This window comes from Nanorana parkeri, unplaced genomic scaffold (assembly GCF_000935625.1).
Source record: "Nanorana parkeri isolate BGI_ZX_2015 unplaced genomic scaffold, ASM93562v1 scaffold210, whole genome shotgun sequence".
Lineage (NCBI taxonomy): Eukaryota > Metazoa > Chordata > Amphibia > Anura > Dicroglossidae > Nanorana > Nanorana parkeri.
Window position 1 is genome coordinate 77433 of NW_017306478.1, and position 12189 is coordinate 89621.

The window sequence follows — 12189 nt, forward strand, 5'->3', positions numbered from 1 at the left end:
CTATGGTCCGATCTCAGGCTATGGTCCGATCTCAGGCTATGGTCCGATCTCAGGCTATGGTCCGATCTCAGGCTATGGTCCGATCTCAGGCTATGGTCCGATCTCAGGCTATGGTCCGATCTCAGGCTATGGTCCGATCTCAGGCTATGGTCCGATCTAAGGCTATGGTCCGATCTAAGGCTATGGCTCTATCTATGTCTATGGTCCCCTCTGCACCGTACCTGGTACTCCACCGTCCCGTTCTCATGCAGTGTGATGGTTGCTGAGCCCACCGCTCCGGTCTTGGTTGGGTTCAGAGCATCACCGCCAGAGAGCACACTCTGGAGAGCTGCAGAAACAGAAGAGAGGGGATTATCCGATCAGTTCCGCCAATGACATCATCACAGAATATTTTATGACATCACAAGGCTCCAGTGCAGTCCAGTGTAGAACCGAAGCCCAAACGTTTTGTTTAGTTTTGTATAGAGTAAGGAAGTGAAAGAAAATCCTTCCAAAGAGAGGGAAATCCCTGGTGGTCCCCAGAAATAATGTTTTGGGGACCACTGGGGTGCTCCTCACATTTGGTAAGTGCATTGCTCGGCGGGGTGGTCAGTGGGCAGCAAGAGGTAAGACCGGATAGAGAATGCACACGTGTCCGGTCGACGGCGCTCCATGGAGTCACAATCATCCTCTCCATTTACTCCTACCCCCTCATATCCATTGACATGTCTGTATATCTCCAGTGTTCAGTTTAGCATCTCACTCAGCCACTATGGCCCTATGCATCACACATCTTACTCCCGGCACAGAATGGCAGCACCAGCCCTTTCCCCACAGCATAACTATAATCTCTAAATTACTTAAAGGAGAACTATGAGGGGGGAGGGGATTTCCACTCACCTCATAGTTCTAGCCGACCTGTGACAATGAGACTGTCACAGGTCGGCTCAGTAGATCGGGAGGTGAGAGAACACATACCGGCGTTCGCTTACCTCTCGATCCTGTCACAGCTCTCTGCCGTGACAGGGGGAGGGGCTGGATTCCCCCCTCCCCGCTCCGATCCACCAGCGCTGACTGGCGGAATGGACGGGGGAGGGGGTGGGTACAGCTGGCTCTGCCTCTAGATAGGCAGAGCCAGCTGTCACTCACGCAGCTGGGCGGATCCCGTCGTCTAAGTCGGGATCCACTCCGGCGTCTCAGTATACTCGCGGTATACTGAGCTTAGGGTAACGGGAAGACGCTAGTTTGTGTCCTCCCGTTACCCTAAGGAGAACTATGGGGGAAAACACTGACCCCATAGTTCGCCTTTAAAGTGTATCAAAATGTATACATTGCAGATTACCAGTCCATAGATGTGGTGGCTGCATTTGTTTTCATTCTGGCTGTTTTAGTTTATTTTCACCTGCAGATCCTGCCACTTCCTGTCCTAGGGTGACAACGCTCACTTGCTGTACTGTATCTATGGAGGGACAACGTTGCCACCCTAAGTAAGACAGGACTGCAGAACACTTCTCCATCTTCATAACACAGGAAGGAGGTGTCCTGTAGTCCTCCGAATGCACTGGTTACAGTTAAAATGCAGTGTAGCTAGAGTGAACAGAAGTTATCAGCTCACAAGGTTTCTGGCAGGATCAACAGGCAATGTTTTGCACCTATTAGGGTCTGTTCACACCAGATGTGTTGGTGCTGCCCCAATGCACATCTTGCTTCAAATAAGCTCAGTTCATTCCACCTTGTAGAACTTCTTTTCAGCATAGTGTCATGTGACGCAGCACAGCCGCAGAGCACCATGATGTGCCGATAGAACTTTATGGAATGACACTTATGGCATTTCATTAAAGTTCTAACAAAAAAAAAAAAGGTACACATCACAAAGCGCACATCAGCGCTGTACCTGTCATCACGCACCCATGCACTGGTGCTAGCTGGTATGACTGGACCCTTACTGGTACATTCAAAAGCCCAAAAAGCAACAAATAAGAGAAGTTCATTGACGGTGTTTACATGCACTTTAAGCCCTGCTGAGTCAGCCACCTCTGCTCACCTCTACCATTTGGCACGGCGGAGTGTTTTTGTCTTTTACTTACTGTCACATGACTTCCTGACTGCGATTAAGCCAGATATGCGCGGTGTGCGGTCGCCGTCCATTTGCACTGCGATCTCCAGCTGCCCCTGGGCGAGCCACAGCATCTCCCGGCTGGAGAGATTGGGAAAAACCTCGGCAAAGTCCGTCTCCTGGGGGTGAGTGATGGAAAAAGGGAAGAGATGGAGATGTGGCCGAGATCGGGGAGAAGAATGGAGATCATAGAGAACCTGAAACTCGGGATGTGCAAAATCCGGCGTCTCATACCTGGACGGTGATGTTGGCGCAGAGTGCTCGGATGACGCGGTGGTGATGTAAGATTTGCACGGTGACCAGAATCTGTTCTGCAAAAGGAAACAAACATCGTGTTACAAAAAGACCTTTCCCCCTTCTTCCTGAATCGTCTTTCAACATTATCCGGCTCCACAAAAAAACATTCCTTCTATTGTTTTTGCTGCTTCATCTGGCTGGGTTTGAGCTTTGTTACAGCTGACGTTTAAATGGCAAGTCCAATTTCACCAGGTGAATCTGAGAACATGGAACGACCCCTCCAATCTGGCCCCCACTCCCCCCCTTTCTGCTCAGGTGACCGCGCTGACCAATGAGTGCTCGCCATTCCTGAGCGAAATTCAAAATCCAGAGCATAGGGTAGTTCCACAACAGCTGAAGTGCCAAGAATGCCTACCCCTGGTATAATCAGAGGAGGTACAGTATCACTGATCCTCGCTGTACCTGCAGAGCATCTCTCCGATTTCCGTAGTGTAATGAATAGTCTGCAAGATTCTATCCCCATGATCCCGGGATCCTTACCTTGCTCCTCCTCTTGTATGCCTCTGAGCATGAGGATAAAATGAAGGTCGTCATCCCCAGTGCTGAGCGTCAGCATGGCTAGACCACGTTCCCTGCTCCCTTCTTCATCCGGCGTTAGAAGAGCGCTAAAAGATTCTGTTGGAGGTAACACAAATAAATATTGTGAATTTTCCCGTCTTGTCTTTGGTACACTGCAGGCAAAAGAAGAAGGACCCCCTTACATTGGTGGTCAGTGCAGAAGAGCCCCTTTACATTGGTGGTCAGTGGAGAAGGTCTCCCTTACATTGGTGCTCAGTGCAGAAGGACCCCCTTACATTGGTGCTCAGTGGAGAAGGACCCCCTTACATTGGTGCTCAGTGCAGAAGGACCCCCTTAAATTGGTGGTCAGTGGAGAAGAGCCCCTTACATTGGTGTTCAGTACAGAAGGACCCCCGTACATTGGTGCTCAGTACAGAAGGATCCTCTTACATTGGTGCTCAGTGGAGAAGGACTCCCTTACATTGATGCTCAGTACAGAAGGACCCCCTTACATTGATGCTCAGTACAGAAGGACCACTTATATTAGTGCTTAGAGGAGAAGGACTCCCTTACATTGGTGCTCAGGGCAGAAGGACCCACTTAAATTGGTGCTCAGTGGAGAAGGACTCCCTTACATTGATGCTCAGTACAGATGGACCCCCTTACATTGGTGCTCAGTGGAGAAGGACTCCCTTACATTGATGCTCAGTACAGAAGGACCCCCTTACATTGGTGGTCAGTGGAGAAGCCCCCCTTACATTGGTGCTCAGTGGAGAAGTACTCCTTTACATTGGTGCTCAGTGGACAAGCCCCCCTTACATTGGTGCTCAGTGGACAAGCCCCCCTTAAATTGGTGCTCAGTGGAGAAGGACTCCCTTACATTGATGCTCAGTACAGATGGACCCCCTTACATTGGTGCTCAGTGGACAAGCCCCCCTTACATTGGTGCTCAGTGGAGAAGTACTCCTTTACATTGGTGCTCAGTGGACAAGCCCCCCTTACATTGGTGCTCAGTGGAGAAGTACTCCTTTACATTGGTGCTCACAGAGACTCTACCTGAGAATAAAGCTTTGTGACGGAGAATCTTGCCAGAGATTTCAGGTTCAAGAAGTGTCTCCATTACCAAAGAAACAAGAATGTGTCCCTGACGAAGAAGGTGGAGGGAGGAGCGAGGAACGGAGCGCCATAGTCCGCAGATCTACAGAACAGAATTTTGGACAGTTGAGGGGAGCAGAAAGGACAGAAAACGGAAACACAAGACGATGGTGTTATCCACATGACTTACCGTGTCACTGTGCCGGAGCCTCACTCTGTGCACAGGGTGCTCAAACAGCACCGAGCCGCCAATGTCTGTGAACCGAACCCGGGTAAAGCTGTGTGTCCTGAGGAACGTTTAGAACATGAAATGGAGTAAATAGTCACCACATAAAGCATGAACCCTGACTTAAAGGGTCAGTCCACACTAAAGTAATATTTTATGTATGGATGGGGTCTGGTGAGCTGAGTCAGCCCCTAACTTCTAATATGTCTTGGACCCTCCAACAGTGAGATCTCCCTGTCATAATTCCCGGTTCTGCTTCTGTCCACCTGCAAATTCTGAGAGTTTCTGCCCTTTGTGTGCTCCTGCCCCACAATGGACTTTCCCCACCCACCTTTGTGTGCTCCTGCCCCACAATGGACTTTCCCCACCCACCTTTGTGTGCTCCTGCCCCACAATGGACTTTCCCCACCCACCTTTGTGTGCTCCTGCCCCACAATGGACTTTCCCCGCCCACCTTTGTGTGCTTCGGCCCCACAATAGACTGTCCCCACCCACCTTTGTGTGCTCCCGCCCCCAATGGGCTGTTACCATTCACCTTGGTGTATTTCAGCCCCTCCTGTTACATTATTCACAATATAAAATATAATGGGCACAGCAGCTGTGCAGACCTGGAAAATCAGCAGAGGGATGGTGGGAGTCCCTCATAATGGACACAGCAGGTGTACAGATCCAGGAACTCAGCTCAGGGATGGTGTCAGCCCCTCATTATGGGCACAGCAGGTGTACAGACCCGAGAACTCAGCACAGGGATAGTGTCAGCCCCTCATTATGGGCACAGTGGGTGTACAGACCCGGGAACTCAGGTCAGGGATGGTGGGAGCCACTCGTAATGGGCACAGCAGGTGTACAGACCCGAGAACTCAGCACAGGGATAGTGTCAGCCCCTCATTATGGGCGCAGCAGGTGTACAGACCCGAGAACTCAGCACAGGGATAGTGTCAGCCCCTCATTATGGGCGCAGCAGGTGTACAGACCCGAGAACTCAGCACAGGGATAGTGTCAGCCCCTCATTATGGGCGCAGCAGGTGTACAGACCCGAGAACTCAGCACAGGGATAGTGTCAGCCCCTCATTATGGGCACAGCAGGTGTACAGACCCGGGAACTAAGCTCAGGGATGGTGGGAGCTCCTCATAATGGGCACAGCGGGTGCACAGACCCGGGAACTAAGCTCAGGGATGGTGTGAGCCCCCCCCCCAAATGGGCACAGCAGGTGTACAGACCCAGGAACTCAGCACAGGGATGGTGGCAGCCCCTCCTAATGGGCACAGCAGGTGTACAGACCCGGGAACTCAGCACAGGGATGGTGTCAGCCCCTCATTATGGGCACAGCAGGTGTACAGACCCGGGAACTCAGCTCAGGGATAGTGTCAGCCCCTCATTATGGGCACAGCAGGTGTACAGACCTGAGAACTCAGCACAGGGATGGTGGCAGCCCCTCATAATGGGCACAGCAGGTGTACGGACCCGGGAACTCAGCACAGGGTTGGTGGGCGCTCCTCATAATGGGCACAGCAGGTGTACAGGCCCGGGAACTCAGCACAGGGATGGTGGGCGCTCCTCATAATGGGCACAGCAGGTGTACAGACCCGGGAACTCAGCACAGGGATGGTGGCAGCCCCTCATAATGGGCACAGCTATTAATTAAATCTATAAGATTATGTTGGAAGACAACAACAACAAAACAAAAAAAGCAGCAATCCAGCAGGAGCCGTACCCCTTATAGGTGATGGAGAAGAGTAAATTGGAGCGCTGGAGGTTAAATTTAGCTTTGGCGAGGCTGCTCTTCACCGGAGGCCCCACATGGCTTGACGTGGTCAAAAAGGAAACAAATTCTGTGAAAGAAAACAAAGTACATAAATTCCACGTAGGCCGGAGTATTGCGTTCCTACATGTATGATAACATATGAGCCCAGGAAGTGTACAGCACATAATACATCACAGACTAATGATTGATGACGCTCTGAAGGTCCAATACTCTGATCACATTTATCTCCGTGTCCGGAATCATTTCAGATACAGAAGTTACAATGTATCCGCAGCGATCAGCGAAGAACTGGCCCCCAGCCACAGCCAGGGTTTGGCCATGTCCCCCAACTGAGCAAAAGCTGCATGTTTGTTTCCTGTAACTGAAGTAGACATGTGCGATTCGTTTCGTTCCAAATCAAAGTTCTTAAGATTTTTCCGAAATTCGGACATTCTGACACATCTGAATTTCTGAATCCCAATGCATCCGAATGTGTCCAAATCCGAATTTCCGATCCAGTCCAAATTTCGTTCAAAAACTAAACTGAATGGGACGTGTGACTTTTCTGGCCAATCAGATGTGTTTTTCGGTTTAATGCCTCCAAATGGGTCCGAATATGAATTTTCGTTACGGCAACATGGGAGCCATATACAGTATATACATACTGTATAACACTAAAGCTGAGGCACCCAGACAGGAATGTCAGTCGGGATCCGAATTTCCGAATTGCATTGGGGAGCTCCGGAATGTCATTCGGATCTGGGAACATCAGCTTTAGTAATATATGTATATATATATATATGGCTCCCAGACCCGAATGCAATTCGGAAATTTGGATCCGGAATGCCATTCGGGTCTAGGAGCCTCAACTTTAGTAATAATATCTATATACGGTTTTCTGTGGTATTCGCAACATATATTCGTAAACTCATCCGGAACTAACGAAAATTCGGATTTCGTTCCAAATCCGAAACCCGAACCGAATTGAATTTTGGATCCAAATTCCGAAATAACGAAATATCCAAACCAAATGTTTCCGCAGCTTACATGTCTAAACTGAAGGCTGCGAGGAAGGTTTGGGAATTTTGAGAATCGTTTTGCCTTTACCTGTGCGCCCGTCCTCAATGCCAACATCGTCAGAGCTCAGGTACGAACGATCGTTGTAGAGTTCATCGTCCTTTTCCTGGAAATACTCAAACTCATCGAATGCAAACTCAGATTTTTTTGAAAGAGGTGGAAGGGTCGGAGCTGGAAGAATAAGAAAACAAAATAAAAATCACGATAGAGAAATAATTCCTTAAAATGGTGATAAAAAAATGTAATGTGCGACACAAAAAGCCAAAAGGGAGTCCATGGAGGCCATGAGAGACGTCCCTGAGGACAGGGGGGAGGGGGGAATAGAGGACAGAGATTTCCTTACTCTTGGGGCACACCCGGCAGCACTGCCCCGGGACCTCCACAGGATTGGCGCAGGCCAGCGGCACGCAATGACTTTTGATGCTCCTACAGCTGATCTTCCCCGATTCTTTTCCCCAACGACTCCGCTGCTAAAATTAAACAGGAAGAGAGTCAGAGAACAATTGTGCAGGATGAAGCCAACCCAGCTTAGGCATTCCCGCTATAATCACCTATGGCTTCCCCTGCAAGCCACTAACTGCCCCCAGACTTCCAGTACACAGACTGTTCCCTCTCCATCCTTCCAGATCATTATGTGGTCTATGTATAAACATATTCCTCCAACGCAACTGCCTGTCAATTCATTCTGTGCAAGTTAACCAGCTGCTGTGTGAATGGGGCAAAAACAAATGTTCTTAGTGTAAATTCTCTTCTGGTTGAATGCTTTTTTGATAGGTATATAGTATATAATGGGGAAATATTACATTATTGCCACTAGATGGAGCTGAGGATCAAAGGGAATAAAACGGAAAATTGTATCATACTTACCAGTAATTTTTTCTGTTCCTGGTGCCTGTCCATGGCAGCATACAAACGATAAGCTACGCCCATTATCCCTACCCACAGGACCAGTAACAATCTATAAAAAAGAGAGAGAGAGACTCCCCCGCATTCTTGTAACTATGCGTCGATTGTTACTGGTCCTGTGGGTAGGGATAAGGGGCGGAGCTTATTGTTTGTATGCTGCCATGAAAGGCACCCGGAAATATTAGTTAGTAAGGAGATACAATGTTACAATTCAAGAGACGGCTAGTGGGAATGAGCATATAAATGTAAGCACTGATACTACGGGGATAGCAATGGTTACATTTATATGTCTCCGGCAGTCTCTTGAATTGTATCTGGTTGCTAACATGTATTTATTTCCTACGATCCTCGGCTCCATCTAGTGGCCACAATGCGGTATTTTCCCCATTTACTCTGTTCTGTATGAATGAACCTGATGAAGAATATTCGATCAGAAGAGAAAGAGAACATTTGTTTTCGACCCATTCTCACAACAGCTGGATAACTCCCACAGATGCGATCGAATAAGCTATGCCCCTTAGTGTCAATCTAATCATTAATCACTCAATCACAGGACAGCTTGAATGTCTCTGAATAACCAATTTACTAAAGCAAAGTGTTTTTTAATTACCTCCCACTACACTGACCCTTCTCCTCCTCATGTTCACCAATAATATTTCGTTTTTCAGGTTTCTCTTCCTGCCTATATTGCTCATGGCTCTTTCTCCACATCTCCATATCATACACAGAGAGAATATAAACCCTAAATTGTAATATTGTAACATTGAATTAATAATATAAGGGGCACCCATCATATCTATGGTACAACTTCCACCTTCACCTAGAAGCTGGACTCTGCCCTGCCTGTCTCCCTGACCAATAAGGAAACATGGGAAGGTTGGAGCCAGCTTCTGAGATGAAGTCGCTCACTGACTCTAGGGTTCCCAGGTTTAGTGACTCCCTGGTTTCAGGGTTCTCAGTTTCAAGATTTGAAGCTCCCATGTGCAGGAATTCCAGGCTTTTTGCTCCAAGGTTTTGGGGTGCAAGGTTTAGGTGTTTATTGATTTCAGGGTTCCCTGGCTTTGGGGGTTCCAATCTCTGAGGCTTCAATTTTAAGGTTTTCCAGCTATAGGGGCTTCTTGATTTCAGGGCTCCAGGTTTTGGGTTTCCAGTTTCTAGGGCTTCCAGGTTTAGGGTATCCTTGGATTCAGGGTTCCCAGGTTTTAGGGTCCTGGTTTCCAGGGAGTGCCTAAACCTGGGAACCGTAGAGCCAGGATTAGGGGCTCCCTGATTTCCTGGTTCCCAGTTTTCAGGAATCCAGGTTTAGGGTCTCCATGGATTCAGGGCTCCCACGTTTAATGGTCCCAGTCACCAGGGCCCCCAGGTTTAGTGGCTCTCTGATTTCAGGACTCCTGGGTTTTGTGGTCCAGGTTTAACATCTTCTTGGAGTTGGGGTTTCCAGGTTTTTGGGTCCCACCTTCCAGGATAAGTGGCTTACTGGTTTCAGGGTTCCAGGTTTAGGGTCCTGGTTTCCAGGGCTCCCAAATTCCAGGACTTCTGGGATTAGGGGCTCCCTGATTTCCAGGTTCCCAGTTTTCAGGAATCCAGGTTTAGGGTCTCCATGGATTCAGGGTTCCAAATTTAAGGGTCCCAGTTTCCAGGGCCTCTAGGTTTAGGGGCTCTCTGAGTTCAGGACTCCTGGGTTTTGCAGTCCAGGTTTAACATCTTCTTGGAGGTGGGGTTCCCAGGTTTTTGGGTCCCAGCTTCCAGGATAAGTGGCTTCCAGATTTCAGGGTTCCCAAGTTTTGGGTTCTGAGTTTGGGGGGCTCCCAGATGCCAGGGTTCCCTCAGGGTGCTCTAAGTTTCAATGTGAAATGCAGAACAAGTCTGTAGAGAAAGATTTCTAGCTTTCCTGGTCTGTACGCTTGTTCCAGGTCAGTAACATAATAGCAGGCAACTGTCAGTAATGGCAGCCCCCTTATTAACTCTCACCAGACAGGATAACAATGAGCCCCTAGGCCAGAAAAGTTCCAGCAAACCCAAACTTACCGCCTCACAGCGGCACAGCACGCAGTAAGCGACCCCAAAGGGTTTTCCCAGATCTGGATGCCAAGTGTCGTCCAGCGAGTATATTTTACCACCAAGGTGACAACCTAAAGGAAACAGACAACAGTGAGACACCAGGCTTTCTTCAGACGTTGCTAGGGGTTACTTGAGCAATATGGGCCCTTCTTTCCTGACCACCAATATATGGGGGCTCTTCACTGACCACCAATCATGAGGGGATTTTTCTCCATTGGCTACCAATGTAAGGGGGCTCTACAATGATCACCATTTGACTGGGGGCTTTTCTCCACTGACCACCAATGTAATGGGGCACTTCTCGTATTGACCGCCAATCTAAGGGGCACATTTCTCATAATGAACATCAATGTCAGGGGGCTCTACACTGACCACCAATGTAAAGGGGGTCTTCATCACTGACCAGCAATATAAGGGGGCTTTTCCCAGCTGACCACCAATGTAATGGGGTTCTTAACCACTGGCAACCAATGTAAGGAGACTCTTCTCCACTGGGCATTAACAGTGGGCCCTCTTCCACTCATGGAAGTGCACTTCTCCATTTACCACTACTGTAAGGGGGCCCTTCTCTAACCACAAATCCATTCTCCACTAGTGATGAATATAAGAGGGCCCTTCACCACTGACCATCGGGGGGCCTTTCTATACCAACCCCGTAATGTAAAGGGGTCTTCCACCAATAACCACTAATGTAAGGGGGCCCACCTCAACTGACCACTGATGTAAGGGCGCCCTTCTTCACTATTACCCCATGTGGGGAGCCCTTCTTTACTGACCACCAGTGTAAGGGGGCCCTTCTACACTGTTATTCAGTGTAAAGTGTCTCTACAATGTTCACTGTCTATCTTTAGCCACATTCTTTATTGTTTTATTGATTATATGACATCTCCAACCTTCTGATCATACTAAAGCTGGCCATACACCCGTAGAATTCCATAAAAAAATCTACCAGTGTATGGCCATTGGTATAATCATTTTTAGCAGGGGTTCCCTATGACCTAAACATTATTTCAATGGTTCTCCTGCAGTAAAAAGGTTAAGAGGCTTCTGTATTGTAACACAATAAAACATAAAGAATCACAGAAAACTTGTAGAAACATCTGTGCAACGTGACAACTCCAAGGCTGCAGAGATTCCTAGTACTTTCAGTTCCACGCCAGCTGAAAGCCTCAATCTGCAGGCTCTGAAGAACATAGAAGCCCGGGGAGCGGCAGGGGGCATGCTGACTGTTCCCTCGCTCGCTGTGACTTGGAGGGCGGATTTCTGCAAGCCAGATGCTGCTTTTGCTGCCTTACATGAGAACATTGCAAATTGTAAGGAATTAAAGGGTGAAATGTGACAACACAGCGGAACCCGAATGTCTGACTGGGAGGTGACCGGAGTTCTGCAGATGCTGAGTTACAGAAAAATTCACTCACGGCAAATAAAAGTCAGTTTGCTTCCCATAGGAGCCGTTATTGCAGCAGAACATCTCCTCCAAAAATCCAAATCACCACCATTACGGACCCTGCCACAGGTCACGGCTTATAAAATGTGCCAGGATTAGCCGAACGCCCATCAAGTTGGCACAAATAGTGGATTTCAGCATCAAGACCCCAATGCAGGAGATACCCCATGCAATGGCATCTCGCCAACTGCCCCCCCCCCCATCACCTCCCAATTGGTGCCCCTTCCTCATTCACACAACAGGAAGCCTGGGTACTGGCCATGGCTCTTGGCTTCACTCACCTATCTGCGACTTGGATGGCACAAGGTCCTGCTCCGGCTTGATGGGAAGGAGAATCTTACGCCGCGATGCTCCAACATCCAAAGTCCAGAGAAGCAGCAGGAGAAGGAAGGTGGATGGTGACCTCACCATGGTAGTTGCCCACCTACAATCACACTACTTTCCACTTGCTGGCCACCTGGGTAGTCCTTTGTGGATCTTGGCACCTATGTCAGCGCCCCGGTCACTCTCTCTATAGACAACTGGTGTCCTGAACACTTCGGTCTCAGGGCTCGTGAATCGTCTGATCGCTCAGATGATGTAATGCTGAATTTATAGGTGGGGGGCGCAGCTACAGCATAGAGCCCCCCTCGTCCCGGCCCCCTCCCCTGTCTCACTGAAGTATATGGCACCAGGGGGTAGAGGAGTCACTGAACGGGGTCCCAACCTGAGCAAAGTCTCTGCTAATAGCACTAAATAGCCC

At 48.9% G+C, this 12189-nt stretch overlaps 1 protein-coding gene across 1 annotated transcript in view; it reads right to left on the bottom strand.

Annotated features, from left to right (window-relative positions):
* Positions 1-11858, bottom strand: part of LOC108786414 (chordin-like) — a 32457-nt gene extending 20599 nt beyond the window's left edge. The window contains exons 1-11 of the mRNA XM_018555703.1: positions 11729-11858; positions 9968-10071; positions 7377-7503; positions 7064-7204; positions 5927-6044; positions 4176-4272; positions 3947-4088; positions 2873-3007; positions 2330-2406; positions 2067-2214; positions 222-328 (exon numbers count right to left, since the gene is read on the bottom strand). Coding sequence (XP_018411205.1) covers positions 222-328; positions 2067-2214; positions 2330-2406; positions 2873-3007; positions 3947-4088; positions 4176-4272; positions 5927-6044; positions 7064-7204; positions 7377-7503; positions 9968-10071; positions 11729-11858 — 1326 coding nt within the window. The remainder of the gene's footprint in view (positions 1-221; positions 329-2066; positions 2215-2329; positions 2407-2872; positions 3008-3946; positions 4089-4175; positions 4273-5926; positions 6045-7063; positions 7205-7376; positions 7504-9967; positions 10072-11728) is intronic.
* Between the last annotated feature and the right edge of the window lie 331 nt (positions 11859-12189).